This window comes from Platichthys flesus, chromosome 10, assembly GCF_949316205.1.
Source record: "Platichthys flesus chromosome 10, fPlaFle2.1, whole genome shotgun sequence".
NCBI classification, from domain to species: Eukaryota; Metazoa; Chordata; class Actinopteri; order Pleuronectiformes; family Pleuronectidae; genus Platichthys; species Platichthys flesus.
In genome coordinates this window covers 15,932,653-15,955,466 of record NC_084954.1, presented here as the reverse complement: position 1 = coordinate 15,955,466, position 22,814 = coordinate 15,932,653, and the positions used below count along the sequence as shown (strand labels likewise).

Genomic DNA, 22,814 nt, shown 5'->3' with positions numbered 1-22,814 from the left:
ATTTTATTTGCGTTTTCAAAGTGAAAAAGGCCATTTAGATTATCAAACTGAGTTATAAATAATCATGCAATATTAAATAGTCTAAATAGCCAAGTCGCATTGCCAAAAATACTCATGTATACCCATATTCAGCAAAATAATTACACTGCCAATAAAAGTTACAGGTAGGTTAGTGACTGTTTGTAAAAACGAGGGATGGGCATAATTAATCGACAATCGATTAATTGATCCTTAAGAATTTCCTAGATGACATTTTGTCATAGACTTAATTCTGTTGCGTTCACTGCTAACACTGCGAAGCTATACGTCTCCATGAGCGCCTGAGGAGTCCACTGCTCTCTTCAAGTAGGAGGTCTAGCTCCAAAGCTAGCCCCTTCGGACCCAGAAAGCTGGCTCTGAGTGAGGGGTGACAACCACCGGACTGAGAGGTCGAGAACCGTCAAATCCAGCTAGCTCACAGCGGCTAGCTGCACTCTCATCGGGGCTTAAGAGAACAGTAGCGCATATTTTCAAGTGTAACCAGTGAGCGGATCCCGTTTAACTGCCACAAGAGTTGTTCACCTTGGAATAAAGATCTATATTTTCACTGCATTTTAATATAAAATATTAACGATTAATCAAAAATCGATCGTTAATTCTCCCGACAATCGATTAGGAACTGACAATCATGGTAAACAACTGATTGATAACTGACAATTGATAGATAAACTCTGTTTGATCTAAACTTCCATCCGAGTCCTGAAATCCCTGACAATTTCAAAGTTTCAAGTGTTATATGCTGTATACGTGCGTCGGGGGGGGGGGGGGGGGGGTACGTAGCTGGAGATTGAATGTCTGAAGGGGTACGGGACTGTAAAAAGTTTGGGAACCACTGCTCTAGTTGATTCAGAAACCAGAGCGGATATTTTTTTAATTAAGGAAAATTCTCGTCAATTCAGAAAAAACGTGGATTAATGTTGGTGGTTGTGGGGGGGGGGGGGGTATTATTTAAACAGATTTTTGTTTCTCAACTGGTTGCAATACGCTTCCGTATAAGTGATTTTTAAGAAATATTAAAGCTCGGTAGTCACGTGTCTTCAGACTTTAGGGAAGTGCATCGACCACTCCCCTGGATGCTTTTGTCTATTTAAAAATGTTTTAACAACGAGGATGTCCCGTAAAGGCGGGGCCGTCGCTCGTCCAATGGCACGTCTCCGCTCGGCGTGCCCTGCGTTGCAAAACAAGCGTCCCCTCGCCGCCTGACGTTGACCCGCCCCCGCGAACCAGAAGCAGCAGATCCGGTGACGGACAGAGAAGCAGGCAGGAGCTGCTGCCCCGGGAAGTCAGCGGCCGCCGGAGTCACTCTGCACACGGCAACGCCATTTCACCTCTGGCTGCGGGAGCGTCGCACTGAAGCTACAGGTATGTGACAAGCAGCTGCCTCCTCCGACATTTTGTCCTTTTCTTTTCAATTCCAAATCAACGGCGGCTCGTCCCGGTCTTTGCGACGCTCCGTACCCAGGCCTGGGAACGGCCCTCAGGACTCACGCGGAAGAACGGAGCTGCGGAGCGTGTCAGAGATTTTAGGCGACGGGGAGGCTGGGTCACCGGCGAGATGAGGCCCGTGTGGGGCAGCGGTCCACGCCTCCACACGGTTATCAAAGCCGGGGGGAAGACACAAACTTGGGCGTCCCTGTTCACATTTTTATCGTTGATATCCACTTTTTTTTTTTACTTTCTCTGTGCTAACAATTGAATTGGCCGGCTCTAGATATTTGGCTAGCGTTTATGTTAGCTAGCTCATTCATAGCGCCGACGTGTAGCTCGTCTGAACTTGAGTGTCCACAAACCTTCTCCTGTGCTGATCTAACTATCATTTAAACCACCCACACGCACGACCACGTTGAGACCCCACCGTTGTAAGCATTCCGTGCCGGGCCGTGTTGGAGAAGTGAGCCCCCCGTCGACATGTGGGTCTCAGCTTTCGCTTTTTCATGCTTCGTTTTATCATAACGTGTGACTTGGGAGCTAGCCTGGAAGCTAACTGAGCTAGGAAGATTAGATCTGCTTTCCCAGTGATTACAGGCTGTATCTACAGGCAGTCTTTCCTCAGAGGAAGAACAGCTGCCATTACGTGTCAGTAGTCTCTGTAAGTCTGTACGAGGCCGAGGATCTGACACGACCTAGCATGCTGGGACATTTAGTTCTCAACCTGAGTGATAGGGACATCAATTTAGTACATGGAGGTTCTCCTGATCTCCCCCTCTTTCTTTTGGCATGCTGTCAGATCTGTCTTGTTGGCATTATCCATTTCCTTGATGATTTAGATAAGCTCTTATCTATGGTGTCTTACTTAAATTGGTGTCTCAGCTCCAAAGTTTCCTTGTTACAGCCCTCTTAGAAGGATCAGAGCCTTTCAGAGTTACGCCTAATTGTTAATGTTTTCCTGTAAAGCCGGATGATGTCTGTATATATACTTTGCCTCTGTCTGCTCACTTTTTACCTGGATACTGATAAAGGCCATGTGTCAGATTATAATCATTATAGTTGAACTATTCAGACATAGTTATTTGCCATTTGTCCTACTTATCACTACAAACTAGATTATTTTTAATAGCCTGTAATCCCTAAAACTATTTGGATTAAAGTTGCCGACAATATACAGTAGAAGTTGTTTCATAATTGATGTAGCTCAGGAATTAATACATATCAATAGATTATAACCATTGTGGCTCTTATTCGTCTTAGTTGTGTTGCCTGAACATAATATTTTGGCCCATGCGCTAGTCTGTAACAAACTGGCTTTTGTGACCCTTACACTTTCCGAAGTTATTCACTTACTCATAGACAAACATTATTATCCTCTTAAAGTGAAAGTTTATGTCGTGACCTAGTTTTCCCCAAGTACTGTCTGTGCTGCTTTTTGGGTCCTGGTAATCATCAGGAGTTCCCTCTGTGTCCATGCCTGCCAAATCAAGAGGCCCGGCCAGCCAAGTGGCCAGATTCCGGGGAGCCAACAGCCCGAGAGTGCTTTGTCCTCTGGGCTCATTCTGATGCTGGGACAAGGCTCGGGCTGCACAAGGAAACTCACACACCTTCCACTCTGCGCTCTGAAAGAAAGCACGCAGGCTTCACATTTTTTACAGTTCCTTACTACTTACTCCACCCATACTTTATATGCCAAGAGGCAATGTTGCTTTAAGAGTTATTTAACAGCTTCATATGGCCTGACATGGACCTTTCCTAAACATACAGTAACGTTTACATAAGAAAATGATTTTCTGGTTTGGAAGCCACAGAAAGCAACCCGTTCCCATCTCAGTACATACTGTTCCATAGCTCCTCTTTGTCGTGGGTCCTGTTTTCTTAAAGCTGCATAGTGGTCTGGCTTGTACTTGTGCAGGTTTTAGGCCGTCCTATTATATACTGCCCAGTAGCACTAGTTCCTGGTTTATCTATTAACATGAGGCTGTATTATAGGACTGACACAAGTTCTTATGAGACCACACATTAGGAACCACTTTACAGCAGACAAGCAGATAATAATACCTCCAATAAAGTCTTAATGTATTCACAATCCTCCTCACATTTAACATGATTATTGTCATAATGTTGATGAGTTTGCCCCCAGCTGCAGCATATTGAGTATACAGAGAATTGTTGAACGTAAAAAAAAATCATAATCAACCAGTTAAATGCATTTTGGTGATTCAAGGCTCTTCTGGAAATGTTATATAACAAAAACCATTGAGAGAATGGTTTTAGAAATGTTATGTAATTTGGACCTGTGTAGTTTATGCTTGGAGGAAAAGCTCGAACTAGAAAACTGACATTTTAACCCTTCAGGTAGTGATAGTGAGATGAAGCTTCATGAAGCATAGACACTTTCCATCCATTTGGTTCACTCATGGGCCGAAACTTCATGAAGCTTCATTTGTTCTACTGCGCATTCAAATGGACAATAAATGTAAAACAGGCAGAGTGATTATAATGACACCATGGCTTTGGTGTGTGAAGCTTTGAATTGAATAAATTAATGAATGATGTTTGTGATGCCAATACATAAATTATTAATTTAATAATATGGTGTCCATTGCCCCTTATATTTCTAATCGCACGCCAAACCCGCGACCAATTTCCTGACTCAGTCACGTGATACGGCCGGCTCGCGACCATAGGCTCGCGAGGCTTTGAACGTCACCACATACGTCATCAACACAAGCCTAGATCCTGGATCACTCGACACGCTTTGAAGCCCCGACCTGGAAATACGCATCACTAGTTCTGAGGAAGACGTATTGATCCGAGGTTTTTCGAGATGGTAGTGAAAACTGAGTCGACATCAAACTATAGCCTAAGCTTCTCAGTCCCCAGGAAGCCCTGCAGTAGAAAGTTATTCTTAAATGTATTATCATGGGTAATCTCCTTAATCCAAATTACTAATGAGGTCTGCTTGACGACAGTGACTACCATGCCAATGGCACGTTTCTTGGGTAAAGGATGGGATTGTGCAGCACGTCATCAGGTCACTCACTGTTGCTGACGTTCTCTGCTGCTGTCGTCACCCAGAGCTTGCTATGTAATTGCGAAAGACACTTATTTCCAGGTTCATTATCTTTGATTGTGAAAAACTGCAAGAACCATCTCAGTACTTGTAATACAACCTTGGCATCTGGGGTGTGACCATGCTGATTAAACAGAAAAAAGGGTTGGTGAAGTGTATGGAACTGATGATGACCAGGTTAAACCCTTTGAAAGACAAATGCAAAGAAGATGAATGCCATACAACTTCTTTTATTATCTAGTTGGCAATCATAATGAAGAAGAACCCTTAGATAAATCTCAGAATTAACAAGAATTACATCCTACAAATAGCTATTGAAGCTAAAATAAATGGTTTCAAACTGTACAATGATATTTCCCTTAAGTCCACTTCATCTTAGAAGCCATTGTGCAGGACTGAGTTTTTTCTACCAGATAATGGCAAATTATCAGAAACTGCTAATGCTTACAATTGTTTGGTTTTATAGTGACTTCTTGTGAGCTACTAGACACATTGTGTGTTTATATTATTTCTTCTTTATCTGCATTGATTCCATCCTAGTTCATTCTTACGCCGTAGCAATAACTGTTTATGCCGCGAGCAGACAACACATCGTTCCTAAGAATATCTTTGCCAGATGCTAAACTGCTGGAATCTCAGGACCTCTTGACTCTGTAAACTTTGCTCACGCTGGAAGAGGAACCTCCTCTCCCTAGGCTTAAAGCAGGCAGGGGCCCAAACTACAGCTGCATCAGACCTCAGCGGGTGACACTTGCATGTGGATGTATTTTTGCCTCTCGCAAATTCATCCTGATATGAGTTTGGAACACCACCATGTCGTCCTTGTGGGGGCTGAGGAGGGGAAGTGACTAAAACAGGCTGTGAGCTGTGTTCTTTTTAGCCTACTTGTCTCTGATACGTTTGACCTATTTTATAACCTTTAAGCCAATATGGGTGAAGTGGTTGGTTTTTGTTACCATTTTTCAACCATCTTACAAATGTTTCAAAATTCTATGAACCTATATAAAGGTAAAAGGGGTATCAAGCTGTGTGGCAGGAGGAAGTTTTGCCTAATTGGATCATATCACTAAAAGAAGATGGGGTGTCAGTGCGACACCTCTCACTTACACCCTCTGAACATGAGTGATGTATAGACACCTGTTCACACGTCGCTGAATAGCCAGGGCTAGTAACAGCGCTTGACCTGCAAACAATATTCTCTCAAGAGCCCAGGCAGGTGCAGCAGGATTTCGTTTGGATAGAATGTTAGCAGCAAGCTGAAATCACAGAATCAAAACATTTAGCTCTTATGTTCTTCACTGCATTTGAATAGCCTTTGCTTGCATACATCTGTTGCCATAAAGTCAAACACACGCTATATGTTAAATATTAGTAGATTGAATCGGGCAGATCTGCTTTATAACTGTTGGTGTTGACTCTGTGCTAAGTGGGGTCTTGTTTCCCTGTGTCTTTTTTCTTTTATTTAGAATGGCGCTGGATATCTATGACTCGCAGTACCTGCTCATCCTGGCCCCTTCTCTGGTCATCGCCCTCATGTTCCTGTTCTTCTGGCTCTTCATGAAGGAAACCTCCTACGATGAGGTGCTGGCCAGGCAGAAACGTGACCTCAAGCTGCCACCATCCAGGCCAGACACGCGTAAGAAGAATGAAAAGAAGAAGAGCAAGAAGAAGGAAAGTACCAGCGGCGGAGGCAGTGGAGGTGGCGGAGGAGAGTCTGAAGAGGACCTGCGAGACTTTGATATTGCTGATGGTGCCAACAGTTCCACTCTAGAGGGAGAGGAGGAAACTGAACCTGTGGCTGCACCAGATCCTTCTCCACCAACTCCTACTCCTTATGTGGCTGCTCCGGTGGCAACTGAGGCTCCTGCCGGTCTGAGGGAGAGAAAGAAGAAGGAGAAAAAGGCTGCCAGGGCTGCTGCTGCTGCTGCCGCCGCGGCTGCCGCTGCAGCTACAGCTCCATCCGTTGAGGAGCCAGAAGTGAACGGATCCAAGCCGGTCAGCCGCAAGGCAGAGACACCTCTGGCTGCGAGCAAACAGTCCAGCCCACCCTCTCCCCAGCTTGAGGTCCAGGTCCAGGTCCAGGTCCAATCTGCTCCTGTGCAGGCTCAGACACCTCCTCAGATCTCTGGGAAGAAGGAGAGGAGGAAGAAGCAAAAAACAGAGCATGGTAAGAAAACAAGAGTGCGGCAATGTGTTGCTGTGTTTCTTTGGAAAACAAAAATTTCGAACTACTTGTTTCATTCAATAAATTATTTTCATCAAGTCACAGTGAGTTTATCAAGAAAAGTGTGAGTAGCTGCATCAGGTATTTTTTGATATTTGAAATTGTCGTTTGGTCACTCTCATGGCACACCATCTGACAGTGACAGTAATCTACCTTTGCTTGTCCCTTTTCCAGTGGATGAGCAGCAGCCAGAGGTTAAAGCAGAGCAGGCTCCAGCACCAGTCAAGAAGGAAGCTCCCATTGTGGCTGAAACCAAGGTTCCGGACGGTGCAACCCCAACTGTTACTGCTGGGAAGAAGAAGAACTCTGCCAAGAAGCAAAAAGCCGAGCATGGTGATAAGGATATTCCTCATGTTTAGTTATGTGTCTGTTTCTTAAAGATATGTGCTGAAATAGTAATCAGTTGTAATCAACCCTTTATTCTCAAATTCAGTAGATGATGCCCACGTTCTGGTTGACTCAGCGGCGTCTGCCAACCACCAGGCTGCTCAAAATGACGATGCACCATCCAAAGGGGCTGGAAAGAAACAGAAGAATGAGACTGACAAAGGTAATTAAAATGACAACTCTGATACAGTCTTTGTTTCTTTTTATATTTTCAGCCATACAAACATCTACCTAACTCCCTACTGTGTCTTTTGTGTTTTAACAGAGAACACAGAGGTGAAACTGAAGGAGCTGCTGTCTGGTCTGTCCAGTCTGGCTCTGTCGGAGGCCGAGGCCGTCAGTGTGCTGGCCCTCCTCAGGGAAAAGAGTCCCGGTGCTTTGGATGCCTGGCACAAAGTGAGACATTCATAAGTGATTAATTTGAATCAGTTATTTGTGTAAAAGGGTCCATATGCAGTTGGCAGGAGACCTTGTAATTTTAACTAAATGTATTATGCTCACATTTTTTGTTATCTATCTCTCACTACTACCAGGCTGCAGCCAGGCCTGACCCAGCTGCCCAGGAGAGAGAGCGACTCCTATCAACCTTCCAGGAGGAGGCTTCCATTGCCAAGGACAAAGTGAAACAACTCAGCCAGGTCTAGATCCCCATGTTTTCTCAATGAAATGCACAATATGATTAATCGTCAATCTCCAGCTCATTCTTCATACCTCAACAATTCCTTAGCTTACAGCAATGTGCCTTACATGCTATATTACCTTGCGCTGCAGGAGCTTCACGTGGAGAAGCAAAAGACAGGAAGGGTGGAGGCCATGATGAGAGAGCAACGTGCAGCCATGGAGAAAGAACTGGGTGGATTCCAGGCCAAGGCGCAGGGCAGCTACCAGGACAACCAGACCATGCAGATAAAGGTGAGGGCTTTAGTTTTTGTTTGTCACGAGATTGATTCAGTTGTGTTTAAAAATGTGAATCACGTTCTTCACAAAACTGCATGGAGACTGAACCTTATTGTTTGCACAGTTCCAACAGGTGAGGGAGCAGATGGAAAGCCAGATCACTCGCCTGCAGCAGGAGAACAGCATCCTGAGGGACGCGGTCAGCTCGGCCACCAACCAGATGGAGAGCAAGTCAGTGCCACATTACAATAGATACAAATCTACTGGTCATACCGTGCGATTCAATTCATATTAAAGTTTAAGCTCATTGTCTTTGTATTCCTATTGTAACATTATAGATTGTGCCCTTTAAAGACTCTTGATAATGCAGGCTACATATTTTATAATTCGTCAACCTCTTCTCTCTTTGGAGCCCCATTGATGGTTGTCAAAACACATTCTTGTGTATGTGTTTCTTGATAGGAATTCAGCAGAGCTGAACAAGCTGCGTTCTGAGTACGCCGGTCTGATGAAAGAGCTGGCAGACAACAACGGCAAGCTGCAGCAGGAGGAGCACCAGAGGAAGTCACTGGAGGTCGGCTACAAGCAGAACGTGTCCCAGCTGGAGGTACGCTAATCCAGATGTACAATGTGTTTATTTAGCCCCTGCCTCAGTTTCCCCAGCTGAGACATAAATGAACTGAGCGACACAAAACCTGAGTATTTCGCACAGCTTTTAAATCTGGTTGGAGGGTGTGGCAGCGTTACCAGGGAGGAGGGTGTAGTGGAAATCCTGGGGAGGGTTGTGGGAAACAGAACCTGGGCTGGGAGGATTGTGTTGGCTTTGGAAGCAGGAATGTTTGAGGCTTTGTGCAGTGTATAAACAGCCCTTTCCTGCTAAACACCCACATCAGGCTTTCCTGTCTTTTCACGATCAAAGATGGAAATCTAAGTTGCCGGCTCGAGTCTCAGCAGAGAATATGGGAATGGGATGCTACAAAGAAAAAATATGTTTTGCATGTTTTGCAACGCAGAGTTACCTCTAACTTATTAAGACAAAGGGGGCTCTGTTTGAATTCTTGAAGAAAAAGACTGGCTAGAGATTCCTGGTCTTGTTGAAATTATGATGGAGTTTATACAGATCAAGCGTCACCAATTACCTGACAAAGTTCGCATTGTCAGTGAGAGAGAAGAATATGGAAATAATTAAATATCTTAGTTCTCACAAAACCAGTTTGAGGGTTTAAGCTCCCTTACGTAGTACGCGCTCAGGTAATGTTCGGGAAAAAAGTGAATTAATTTCCATTTATCTCTCGTCCCTAAGGCCCAACTGCAGGATGCCAAGAGACGCTGGGAAGAACTGCAGAACTTCCTCCACAGTGTCAATGCTGAGAGAGAGAACCTTCAGGCCTCTAAACAAGGTATCAAAACATAATATGCCACTGTTGAAAATTCTGACACAACTAAGTAGAGTCAGATTTCCTTCAGCATCTCAATTTCCGTGTTTGCATGTTTGCAGAGCTCCACAGCCAGATGCTGGCAGCCGAGACAGAGATGAACAACAAGAACAAGGAGATCCAGACTCTACACACCAGCCTGACGGACGCCATGGTCTCGAAGGAGCGGCTTGAGCAGAGAGTGAGGGAGCTTATGGAGATGTCCCAGCACAGTATGCCTGACGACTCACTGCAGGAACGTGTTCAGGTGAGTCACCGAAACATTGCATACTCAAAATCATCATAAAGAAATTCTCTATGAAGCAGAGCAACACTCACATCCAGTATTTGCTAACACTGACAACACTGTCTTTGTTCTAACAGGAGCTTATGAATGAAAACAAGGTATTCCAGGTCCAGAATGAGAATCTGCAAGCCCAGAATGAGAATCTGCTAGCCCAGATGTCTTCACAGGTATATGGGTCGACCTCCTTTTACCCATATTTAATAGGACTAATCCCCCCCCTGTAAATGTGTAAGCTAATGAGATCTCTTTTCCTCTCATTTAGGCTACTCATTTCTCTCACATCGAGGAGCTACAGAAGCTGTAAGAAAAAAAGTCTTGCATTTCAGATAAAATGATTATATCTAAAGTTTGCAATTTTTTCATGTGTTCCCCCAACTCTTCCCCATCTCTGACCAGATTATCTGAAAAGGAGTTGCAGAGGAAGAGTCTGGAGGATTCTCTAAATGCTGAGAGGAGCAGTATGGCCGGTAGAGAAACTGACATGCAGGTATAGTCACAAGAGTGCAACACCTGGAGCTATACCAACATTGCATGGGTTCATTAGTTTGCAGGAATTTGTTCTACAATGTGCTGAGCAGGAAAAAGGATGAAAACAATGCACACTGCCCTGCCAGAATGAGGATGGGCTGTTGTAAATTGACTGCTGCCAAATCCATATATCTTATGAAATGGTTTTACAAATATAAAACAGAATTAGGTGCGCCATGACCATATTCAAATATCATATATAGTGTCAGAGCCTATGGTTTAAATACATAGATATTAATGGTAATATAATCGTCTTTACCTCCTCAGGCCATGCACAATGACAACATGTCCATGAAGGCAGAGGTTCATAATCTGCAGGCACAGATTTCTGATCAGGTTTGTTGTCCCTTGATATTTTAATTTGCTCCAACCGCCCTTATGTTATGTGAGGAATGTGTTCTTCTTTTTGACACACCCTCTCCTTCTGTCTGCCATTGATTCTCCTCATGCAGACTGCGTCCCAGCAGGTGTTGGACCAGTTCCAGAACAGGTGTGTGTGAGAGCTGGGACATATTTTTAACCCTCCCAACTGGTTAAGCGTGTTAATTAAAAATAATGTTGACCTTTTCTAAAACATTGCTTCCTGCCCAGTGTCCGGGAAAAAGAGGAGAACATGAAAACTGTAGAGGACCTGCTGGAGAAGGGACTGATTGAAGTGGCCAACAAGGAAGAAGAGCTCAAGGTATCGGTTTCCTCCGGGTTTAGAGAGAGACAGTGACAGATCTACATTTGACTCACATCCGCATCTTTTAACTGACACTGCATTCTGTTGCTTGCCTTGTAATCACAATCTGTGATTGGTCAAAGTTTTAAATCCATTATTTTTCTGATGTAGGCTGTAAGAGAAGAGAATGAGGCCCTTAAACAAGAAATCGAGAGTCTTAAGGGACATTCGGCAGAGCAGGTAAGTTGAAATTAAATCTGCATTAAACTGGATTTTGTGAGTCTTGCATCTTATTCTGTAATATGTTTGTTCCCCCCCAAACCACAGGCCTCATCAGAGTCGATAGTGGAGGAGCTCCAGAGCAAGTAAGATCAGTGAAGTACACTTGTATGCTTGTACACATGTGAATAGGCATCATGCAGTGTTTCCCTCAGAAATGATTCAGTCTATAGCGGTAAAACAGGAGCCCCTGCACATGCACACAGTTTTTTCGGTCACATTCGACAGAGCCCGAGTGACAGGTACACAGACTAGAGTAGTTCTAGATAACTAATGGGAAACACTGGTTCATGATAATGTATTAGTTACTTAAGTTTCATGTTCACCCACCCTTGTCCACAAAACATGCTGACATGATGGATATAAAATGATCTAGGTACAATCATTTGGTGGCAGCAGCTTAGCCAACCAGCTGAAATGAAAAGGAGATGATTTAAGTCATAATCGCATGTTTCAAACTACTCGTTGCTGTTAGGGAATATATCAAAACGTATTCCTCATGACACCTCAGGACACTCCCTAAACTCACTCACGATAGTATTCAGTTTTCTGCTGCCACACGTGGCTGTACAGGATTAAATGTAAAGATAGTATTATACATGTAAATATCAGCAGATGTTTAGAGATTTAAAATAGTTCTGTGCCATGAACCCATGTCTCACTGTGCTTTGTAGGGTCCAAGAGAAAGACGTGAAGCTAAAATCAATGGAGGAGAGTTTACAGGCAGCACAAGACTGCATTTCTACAAGAGACAAGAACGTTGAGGTTTGGACTTTTCTCTGATCAATGAAATATTAGGTTTAGGCATTGTCCTTTTGGACTCTCGTTTAAAGCAGGTTTTTTTCTCTCAGTCTGTGGAGAAGCAGTTGGCTGCCCTGCAGGCAGAAATGGAGCAGCTGAGACAGAAGGAGATCCCAGATGAGCTGACGAACTCGGCTGCTCACCTCCAAGAACTCCAGGCTCAGTGAGTTAACCCAACAGATCACCTTGCAGTCCTCCACTGTAGCCTTGACATATTGGACTAATGATGAGCAAATCTGACCCACAGCCTCGTGGCGAAGGACCAGCAGATCCAGATGATGCAAGCTGAGCTTGAGGCACGGACTAAAGACATGAGTGAGAAGATGCAGCAGGTGAGGGAGGCTTTCAAAAAACTGAGTGCAAAGGGTGACACGTTTCCTGGTTTAGATCGAGAATTTAAATACTTTCAATTAAGCATTTAATTAAATGTATTAGGATAGTTGGATTAGATGGAACTCTCGATGGTATAATTTGCTCAATTTATATATCGATTTTGACAAATTAGGTCAAATTCTGATTTTAGTCAGTTACATTTTTTTGTTTTGTTTTCGTTTTCCTCAAACAGCAGTTGCAAACAGCACTGCCAAACCCAGAGCTTCTTGCAGCGTGAGTTACATGCCACGTCACATCATTAAATATTTTTCTTATTATTACATGATCAGGTTTATAACAAGTCATTATGTTGCCTTTCAGGTTGTCAGAGAAGGAGAAGCAGGTGGCAGATCTGCAGGGTGAGGCGGCGGAGCTGAGGGACTCGCTGGACCTGCATAGGAAGAAGAACAACGTAGGTTTTGTACTGTGACCACCTGAGCTATATAAAACCAGTGACTGCTGTGGTCTACCCCTGCGAGACATCCACCCTATCTTGCGTGGTACCCTGACACCGCCCTGTCACAAGCACCTGACTGTAAACGACCACACACCCTCTTTTCCACCGCCACTTAGTCTCACTTCTTTTATTTTTCTTTCTTCTTTCAAACAGATATTTTAAAGCAGACTAGAAAGATGTATTTCACTTCAGTTGTGTTTGCAGCCTGATTTTACACTTCAGTACAGATGTCTATTTTGATTTGGATTGATTTAAAGCAGAGCGTCGCATAACAAGGCTTCCATCCTACTCTAGTTATGCTTGCCTTTGGCCATGACTGTTTCAGCAAGCTTGTCTGTGCTTGTGGGTGATTCAGAGCAATGGACATCTGCATACCTCTTATTTTATTTGGCATACTTGACATGAAAAGCATATTTATGTGGAAAGCATTGCATTCATTTAAATAGTAAGTGCTTACAGAACACGTTACTATACTTTTTTGCACGAGGTGTGAGACCTGGACTTTCGGTGTGATTTGCTCATACTTGTTTTTAGCCGTTGGAGTATGGGAGGAATGCTGAGTGTAGTGATTTTCTGAGAGACATGCATTCGGTTTGTTGTGTTATTCTATCAGTCTGTATTAAAGGGTCACTTAATACATTCTCCCCGAGGCTGAACTGAAAGTAGTATCTCTCTGGAACTGACCAAAACAGGAGCTACGGGAGAAAAACTGGAGTGCAATGGAAGCTCTGTCTGCCACCGAGTCCATGCTTCAAGGAAAACTCAGCAAAGCTGTCAAGGTTCGACAACCCCACCGCAGTCTACTTCACTCTAGTTCCAATCTAATGCACCCCCCTCAAATGATCTTTTTTTTTTCTCTTTTTTTGCCATAATTGACTCCGCGAGATTTTTTTTCCCCACCATCATCCATTAAAAAAAGCTGCATACTCATTTACCTCACTCTCGCCCCCTTTGTGTTTAAGCCTCCAGTCATCATTTGGCTGTGTGTTGAGCTGATGGTACATACCTGTAGAATCACAGACTGTATGAACTTAATTATTATTTTAAGCATAAATAAGTTTTGAAATGTTAAAGATTACTCCTTAAGTCAGGCTGATGGCTTGGAAATGAGTGTGCAGAGGCTTTAAACGATTTCATTCGATGTCGTTAGATTGACAATCATTTTGCAACTTCCTGTCTTTCTGTCATGTGTAGGGTTGCAAAATTCCGGGAATATTCAAAGTGGGAAACGTTCCATGGGAATTAACGGAAAAAAATGATGAGGGTAACTTATACTAACTGTATTTACCTTGTCATATACAGACATAAATATAGACATTTTGTTCTGTCATAGGCTGATTTGAGCCCTGAGGAAACTTTGGACACTTGACTATATGCTTTTGGATCTTTGTGTCATTCTCAACATAGGTCTTTGCACAGTATTTGCAAATGTACACGGCCTTTCCTTCTACATTGGCTGGGGTGAAATGCCTCCACACATGAGATTGTGGAAGTGTTCTGTAGAATAAGATGAGAAAAAAACAGTAATGCAATGCCAGAGATAGAAATAGTTGGCCAAACAATTGGAATCGTCTTTAAAACTATTTACAATTGATGGATAAATGAATACTAATAGGCTAGATGAACAGATGAACAATCCTCAATCAGCATGTTAATATATTTTCCCCAGTTATATCATCGAAACTTACCTGACTAGTCCTGCACACTACAGAAGGCCTCAATAGCCCTGCTGTAGTGTGCAGGATGATGGGAATTATCTGTGCATGTGATGGAGAAATGCACAGTGGAGGGTTGAAATTCAACGTGCCGCATGTGCTCCATTCCATACATCTTTAAAATAGAGTTTTGAATGATGTTTTTATTGCGCATGCGTTTAATTTGCAAATATTTTTTTTATTTAAATTTCGCTAGATTCCCGAGCTCAATATTCCCATGGAAAGTGTCCGGAAAGTTTCCGGAAATTTACCGAAAATGTTTCGCCCCTTTGCAACCCTAGTCATGTGACTCATTTCTCGCATGATTTCCCCATTCTGCTTTGTAACATCCATTGTGTCGACATCACCAGTTAATCAGCAATGGAAAATCTGTTGAGTTCACTTTGATTTCAATGTAGTTGATCACTTTTGAACGATGTATGATCATTCAAAACTTTTTACTGAAATGCAATAGTATCCATATATTTCTCAATGATCTGTTTTCACTAGTGAAACGTCTTTTTTCCAAGTGCAACAAAAACTACAGTACATTCCATGTGCTTGGAGTCTCCTCGTACAGACATAGTGAGCTACCAGATAGCTATATATATATATATATATATATATATAACACCCAGTCCGTTACAATATACATATATATATATATTAGTGACGTGTATATTTTTGCCATTCCCCCCCACACACACATACACTAGCGAAGGGTACATGCTGAACCATCAACACAGCAGCTGCTCCTCTGCCATCGGTGTACAGTAGAAGCCAGCTTCTCGTAGCTGAGCCTGGGTGTTCCTTGGCAGCTGTTGTGTACTGTCAGTGCATGCTGCATGGCTGAATTCAACACTTGTGACACAGTGTGTTAATGTGAATAGTGGTCACAGTGCCAGCTGGCTAGCGTTTGGCATACCTTCTCCCTCCAGGCCTCAGAGTGACAGTGCATGATGGTGGCCCATTGTGGCAGGACTGATAGCTACCCTTTTTTCTTATTTCTTGAAGAGTTTCAAGGTGCTTAGTGCAGTTGGATGAAAGCAGATGGATGCACTTGTGGTTCGAAGGAGGATTTTAGTACCAGGATATGCTCAGAATCTGAGGTTGCAGACATTTGTTGTCGGTGTGGCATATTTAAAGATGCTGATGTTTTGCTCCAGCTAATTGCATGTGGGAGTTAGACAGTTTTTATCCCAGTGCCCTACAGTTATCCTTTAAAATGCTACGTAAATCATTCCTGTGACATTGATTGGAGCAGCCTGATAAATTAATGAATGTGTCATGACTGGTTTAAAACAAGATTATTTAGATTAGAATAAGGGTGGTGGTCATATCCGCTCACATGACCACTGGAACCTGTCGTCAAATCGACCAAATTATTTAAACAGCCAGCATTCAAACTCTCCATACATTTGTTTTTGCCCCTTCCCATCATTGTTTAGGAGAACGAGACAACGCTGGCAGCATTTCAGGCCGAGTGTCGAGATGTTCTGCACAGACTTCTGCCCCATGTGCCTCTGCCCACTGAACAGGTATGGATTTTTTTGGACTTTTTTCTCCATCCAGATTTTGTTTAAATATGCTCTTTACTTCGTTGCAATTTTCCTCCTGTGTGTTGATTTTGTTGGTTATCTCCTTCCTTCTAGAACCACGAGGAGTGGCTTCACAAATTTGAGATGACAGTAGCTGAAAACCCAGCTGCAAAGTCCACCCCTGCATCAGGGGACTCTGAGGTAAACAAAGAGGAAAAGTATAAAGTCGAGCATGATTTATTTTTTAGGCACTAGATTTCAACTAATCTTTCTCTCTAACCAGGGCATGGGTGAGAAGCTGAAAGAAGCTGAAGAATCCCAAAGAATCCTACAGAAAGACTGTGAGACGTACAAGAAGGTGTTGGCCGAGACGGTGAGCTGCGTTTTTTGCACTAAGTTCACAGTTGCCCAGTTGTGCTGTATCTGTTATTAAACTGAGCTGTGTCCATAGGAGGGTATCCTGCAACGCCTCCAGAACAGCGTGGAGCAGGAGGAGTCTCGCTGGAAGTTGAAGCTGGATGCGGCGCAGGGCGAAGCCGGAGAGGTATGTTATTCAGGTTTAGCAGGATACAACTCCCAGGTCTAATACCAAATCTCTAATGTGATATCAATGCTGTGTGTTTTCTCTTTTTAACTGCATCATTCTTCTTATTTCCAATCCTATAGATGAACCAGAAAGTCACAGCTCTGGAGCGGGAGATTGAGAGACTAACGGATGGAGCAGATATGGAAAATGTGCGTACTCTTGAAACACGCTTCTAAAACATTTCTTTCAAACTCAAAGGCTTCTGCCATTTTAACTTGTTTTTCTTGGTTGGCTGTGTTTCTGAACCTTGCCTCGTTCTTTAGCTGAGAAGAGAAAAGCAGCATTTGGAGTCCGAGCTGGAGAGGGCAGAGCGTGAGAGCGCCACCTATGTGACAGAGGTCAGAGAGGTGAGCAGAAACTGGACTTGTTCACCTCTTTGTTGCTTGTGATCCTCCCATGCCACAGCTTTCATCCACCTGTGGCAAAAAGGATGAGCTGCATTGTTCGTCAATTACATGGGTATCTAAAAGTACCCAACATACCCATTAAGTATTATTATACTAAAGGAACACATAGTGAGCTCTAGCAGAAATTGACTTACCCCGCTTACCAGACTAACTTAATTGATGGCCGTTGGTTATTTACAGTCATGCAGAACCCGATCCTATGCTAAATTTATTGGCACACGGCTGAATATTAAGAGGATTCCCTTTTTGTAGATTTGTAGATGCGTAGACTATGTGCTAGTTGTGCTGACCTTCACCGTCTCACCTTCATTGAACACGTTATCTCGAACTTAATTTCAGCTCAAAGATCTGTTGACTGAATTGCAGACCAGACTTGATGGTTCAAATACAGAGGCTTTCAGACAGAATGAGGAGCTGAATTTGGTAAGAGTTGCTCACCCTCTTAGAGCTAGAGCTCCTTTTTTTTTTTTAGACCTGTCCTTATTTTACTCAGCAGTGGCTCTACACTGCCTGCCACAGGAAGGGGGGTGTTCTCCCTTCTTCTGCAACCGTGGGTCATCATCCATAACCTCTGTACACATGGAGTTGTGTGAAGTAGCAAAAATCTGAGATTATGAATGATGACTCGCCCTCACGCTTGGTGATGCTTTCAAGACTAACTCTTCTCTTCTCCTCCCTGCACTGGCCCTCTACTCACTGCCGTCCAAAGGCTAATTTATGCTAAAACGTTAGAAATTGGCGGAGCCTTCTGTCTGTACTCTGCATTGTTTTCGTCCATATTTGTTCACGTAGCCTGAAAGGTTAAGTATAAAATGCAAATCATGGGGTTGCAGTGTAGCCAATAGTTCAAGTGACACTATCATTGGAGAAGAGGAAGAAACCTTAACAATGGTTTTTGAATTTTGGTTCATAAGACAGTACAGTCATCCATTGGTTATTTTGTTCTAGCACTTGGATTTAATGGCCTCACAGACGACATGGCAGCTTTGTCCTCTTTCTCTAGTGGATATGTTGCTATATAACCTTGACAAGGTAAAATAGGCCGTTTAACTATGTAGGCAGTGTTATTACATGGTTTGAAACGATAAATCTCTTTTTGTACATAAAGGCTGCATAAATTAGCTTTAACACACTGGCATACTTGTGGACTTTTCTCGTTCGCAGAGGGCAAAAAAATGCTCCATTTGCCACTGTTATCCCCTCCAGCTGTCTCACAAACCTTCTGTCGCTGTTTCGTGTCTTTGTTTTGCAATCTTACAGTTTGTACCATATGTTGGCTGCACTCAAAACCACAATAGCATTGTGAAAAAATGCAACTTCCTCATTCATTTCAATCCGTCATCAAACAGAGAAGAAAAGGTTGTTATGTTGTTCAGCAACAATGCACTGGACAATCTGGTTCACACAAGTCAAAAGTCTTTGTAGGTTACTTTGTAAAGTAAGTGGTGACTTAAGAAACTACATTTAAGTTCAAGTCTAAAATAGGAATGTGTTACACTAAACTGGACTTTCTTGAACGTGATTCATTTTCTCTCCAATACCTGAAGCAAAATGTCCATACTGACGCACTCTTTCACACTAGGCTCCTTTTGGTTTGATTGTGGCTGAAGTAGGACAAGATTGAATCTGTGCAAATATTTAAGCACTTTAATATATGTGTTGGCTCAAGGTTTTGATTATATTTACATGCAGTGATGTGATAAGTGTCGGTTTTAATTCCAGCTGAAAACCCAGCTCACTGAGACTCTGTCCAAACTGGAGGTGGAAGAGACCGAGAGGCAAAAGGTGGCTGGTGATTTGTATATGGTAAGAAGGTTTATTTATATTTTATAACACTTCCGATGTGTTTGCAGCTTCCGGTCACATTGTTAACAAGTGGAACGTTCTGGTTCTTTGCACAGGCCCAGCAGTCTCTTGATCTGATTCAGGGGGAGCTCTCAAATGTGACGGACAATGCTGATGGCCTGATAGAGAATAGCAGTCCCTCATCACAGAGGGTGAGAGACCCAGGCACTTTGGGTTGTGTAGCAGTTGGTGGTTTGTGTTATTCGCACGTAGGTGGTTGCACCGACCTCTTAACCTTCTGTGCTGTTTCTGCAGGAGGCGATCGACAGAAAGGAGAAAATGACTGCAGGTCTGAACCAGACAGTCCGAGACCTACAGCAGTTGCTACAAGGTGTCAGCCAGAAACTCGCCAAGGGACAGGAAGGGGTAAAGCCTACGCCGTCTCACATCGCACAATAAACCAACATTACAGAATCAAAGTCTTGTATCTTTACTTATAACACACAGCAATTCAATGTGAAGTCTCAACATTGTACATGTGTAATTTGTTCCAGGTGGCTGACAAAGATCTGCCCAAGGTATAGTGAGAGGAGGATCCACGCCCATGCAGCCACCCTGACTGTACCACAGAGACCACATATGACCTTTGGTCTCATCACTTACCACCATTACACCGTAATGTCATATCCAGCCACCTCCCCTCTCCAAACCTCTGACACCTCACCGGCACTGTATGCAGCTGCCAACTGGCTGAGGTGCTGGCAAACAACTCCCAGACTCACTTTTGGCCATAAGGCAGCAGGCAGATGATACTGTTAATTCCAAACACTGTACCAAAACACACACTACTCCACTCCCACCACATTCCTCTTCTTCAGCATCACAGCCGGTTAATTTTTATTCTAAACTTAAAACCACATCCAGCAGTTTAAACAGTGTGGCATTCCTCTTTAAAATCTGTATTTTTCATTGAAATCTTCATGCAGTAGTTTCTGTTGTTCAGAGGGCAACTTTCCAACTTGGGTTTGAGTCCTTTTTTTCCTTAACTTAAATATGTCTTTTTTTAAATGTACCATTAGGGCCTGCTGAAACACACAATGTTGTCTGTTTGTTTCCTGATGAGAAAAACTGTCAAGACCTGTGCATATTCGTGCATTCATTAATTCATAGCTCGATGCATACCATGGCTCAGTATTGGGTGGGAGAGGGAGATCTGTTGGGGTCTCAGCATATCAGATGGGTCACTAGGTGACTGTAATCATGGAGATGATTGACAAACTGTAGTCAGATCTGTACTGCAGCTCCAGAGAGACAGAAGTCTGGGACCCTCACTGGGGAAGGTCCAGGTTAGCAGTGTAGAAGTTTTTAAATCCTGCTGCAAGTTCTCTAGGAATAAGTGTCCCATATCATCTGTAATCAACACTCGCTATATTATTGCTAAGTTCATTAACACTGAAGTGTATGTTCTTTTTGTAACTGGTGATGTTAATAAAAAGGGATGCTTGATAAATCTGTCCAGGACCTGGTGTTAATTATTTTCCTCCACTGCACTTCTTTCTCCCTTCCACTGTGGGGCAGCACACAGCCTCAGTAGAAATTGCAGACTGATGCGATTCATACGTGACAGTGCACAGGGGAGTGACAAAGCATCTGTTCATGTAGATTTAGCTGGGAGCTATATTCTGCTTGGAAAAAACATTCATCTGACTTCCTTGTACGTGTTCCTCATGCAGTGGTGTATGACCGCAGAGAAGCTTACGCTTGGCAAGCCTCAATTACAGAGGATTTGGGGTGTGACCAGTTTCTCGTGATTGTAACATGCTGTATAATCACCCTGGACTGTTTGTTTTCTCAGCTCCTGCATGAGGTGTTTAAAATTATTTCCCATCAATAAGATGTCATTGGAAAGGAGGGGGGAAACTAGAGGCTGAAATAATCCAAAGTTTATCAAGGAGAACCTCTGCCTTGGTTTTCATTTTGGAAAAAGAATTCTGGGAAGACTATAAAAATGTGTTTATATATAATATGAACATAGGAATAATACATTATATATATCTGCTTGTCTGACTGACATCTCTCCCACTTGAAAATCAACCTAGACAAGACCCAGCTACTTTTCTTTCCATGGCCAACTCTGTGGTAGACCCCACCCAGACTGCTAGGAACCTGGGTGTGACACTCGACAGTCAACTCACAGCCAACATTGCTGCAACACCCTGATCGTGTATATACATGCTGCACAACATCGGGAGGATACTGCCCCTTCTCACTCAGAAGGCAGCACAGGTTCTAGTCCAGGCTCCTGTCATCTCATGCCTAGACTTCTTCCTCGTGGCTGGTCTACCTGCTACTACTATCCAGTGGTTTATAAAGTACTTGAAAGCCATACTTGAGAAAAGTACAGATATCTCACCTGAAAGTGGCTCAAGTAAAAGATATAAAGTCAACTGTAAGAAAATGACTTGAGTCTTATAGTAGCTCATGTTAAATGTGCTTAAGTATCAGAAGTATGTGGTGTTGAAATAAAGTAAAAGTACAATTACCACAATTAAAAATGCTACGTGCATTTCATAATAGTCCTACACACAACCTCTCCAGGCTTTATTTCAGTTGACAAACAAAACAAAAAATATACATTTACTGTATAATTTTACAAAGTTTCGACCCCAGATGCTGAGGTTCAAAAAGATTATAATTTGTAACAAGTAATGAGGTGTCCAATGTCGATGTTACGAATTAAAAGTATATATTTCCTCTTTCAAATGAAATGGAGTAAAAGTGGAAGTCCTGATGAATATAAATACTAAAGGAAAGTATAGATCCTCCCAAAAAGTACAACTGTAATCACACTACTCCGCTCCTCCGTTCCCTTCACTGGTTACCAGTTTGGCCTTTTTTAAGCTAATGTACTCACATGATTCTTGATGTTCTGGGTTTGTACCATCATGGTTGAATGCACGTATTGCAAATTGCTTTGGATAAAAGCATCAACTAAATGATATGTAGTGTAATGTTTGTGTTGTGTACTCATCTTTTCTTCTAGCAACTTTCCATTTTGCTGAAAGGAGAAATACCGATTCTGTGCCACTTGAACCGACTTGACTTTGCCTGAGAAAACTCCTGCTCTCATCTTTTGCATGTTAAAAAGCCTTTAAAACAACAGGGCTGTTGTGCAGGCTGGAGGGGAATGGGAGGAGGAGGAGGATGGGGGGGGGGGGGTCAGGTCAGGGGCGCGAGCAACATGGGATCAGCACATTCCTCACATTCTCCCACACTGTCATGCTACAGTCAGCTGATTGGAGATCCAGCATTTGCCTTCATGGAAACCTCGCGACGAAACAGGTGGCACCGCGTCTCCGGCATATTTGTCACCGACTGGGTCCCAGGAGGCCGTCCTGTGCGTTTCTCTAAGTGCACGGTCCGCCCTTTAAAGTGTCTGAGCCCTAAGATACGATCAAGAGTTTAAATGTGATCCCACGGAGTATAATTAACACGCTGCTGGCAACGAATCCACCGCATGATGATCTCAAAACCTCATGCGTGAGGTTACACTTTGTCATACACTTGGAGACAGTCTCATGACTTCCATCGAAAAGTCTGACGCGTTCACGTCTGGCAAAGAGCAGTGAGGAGATTAATAGGGGCTTTGTCTTTCTGACGTCACCATCTGACTCCCACTGTTGCTGTGCTGTTTAACTTGTCGCAGGAAGCGGGTGCCCTGCATGCTTGTCGCCTGATAACACAACAAACATAGACTGGCACTTACACTGTTGCCCCGAGCAAGACTATAACCGTGACTGTTACTTAACATCTTCATATATAGAAATTGCATGGGGCCGTATTCCCTTACCACCTTCTCTATCTGTCTCTAAACCAATCAGTCGAGGCAGACGGCAGCCCGCCCTGAGCCCGGTTCGGCTCGAGGTTCCT

The 22,814-nt window shown here is 43.3% G+C and overlaps 1 protein-coding gene across 4 annotated transcripts; it reads left to right on the top strand.

The window, feature by feature from the left end:
• The first annotated feature begins 1,258 nt into the window (after positions 1-1,258).
• Positions 1,259-20,398, top strand: ktn1 (kinectin 1). Of its 4 annotated transcripts, none has more exons than XM_062396960.1 (36): positions 1,259-1,401; positions 6,010-6,710; positions 6,942-7,100; positions 7,204-7,317; positions 7,420-7,550; positions 7,688-7,792; positions 7,926-8,066; positions 8,176-8,282; positions 8,514-8,658; positions 9,355-9,451; positions 9,550-9,734; positions 9,851-9,940; positions 10,036-10,073; positions 10,170-10,260; positions 10,569-10,637; positions 10,754-10,791; positions 10,893-10,983; positions 11,137-11,205; positions 11,293-11,330; positions 11,919-12,009; positions 12,096-12,208; positions 12,293-12,377; positions 12,611-12,651; positions 12,739-12,829; positions 13,567-13,653; positions 16,017-16,106; positions 16,221-16,307; positions 16,390-16,479; positions 16,558-16,650; positions 16,773-16,841; positions 16,956-17,039; positions 17,439-17,522; positions 18,822-18,905; positions 19,001-19,096; positions 19,200-19,310; positions 19,439-20,398. In XM_062396960.1, exons 2-36 carry the CDS (start codon positions 6,011-6,013, stop codon positions 19,466-19,468), a joined length of 3,834 nt encoding a protein of 1,277 aa, XP_062252944.1. In that variant the 5' UTR covers positions 1,259-1,401; position 6,010; the 3' UTR covers positions 19,469-20,398. The 4 variants fall into 4 exon arrangements, with proteins under 4 accessions (XP_062252944.1, XP_062252943.1, XP_062252946.1 ...); XM_062396959.1 differs by having other exon boundaries at positions 7,201-7,317; XM_062396962.1 differs by lacking the exon at positions 13,567-13,653 and having other exon boundaries at positions 7,201-7,317.
• Positions 20,399-22,814: the final 2,416 nt, after the last annotated feature.

Excerpts from the sequence above, each read along its gene's own strand:
- ktn1 (XM_062396959.1), top strand. The coding sequence starts at position 6,011 with ATGGCGCTGGATATCTATGACTCGCAGTACCTGCTCATCCTGGCCCCT. Across the intron at positions 12,378-12,610 it reads TGAGTGAGAAGATGCAGCAG|CAGTTGCAAACAGCACTGCC; the intron begins GTGAGGGAGGCT and ends TTCCTCAAACAG. Across the intron at positions 12,830-13,566 it reads TGCATAGGAAGAAGAACAAC|GAGCTACGGGAGAAAAACTG; the intron begins GTAGGTTTTGTA and ends TGACCAAAACAG.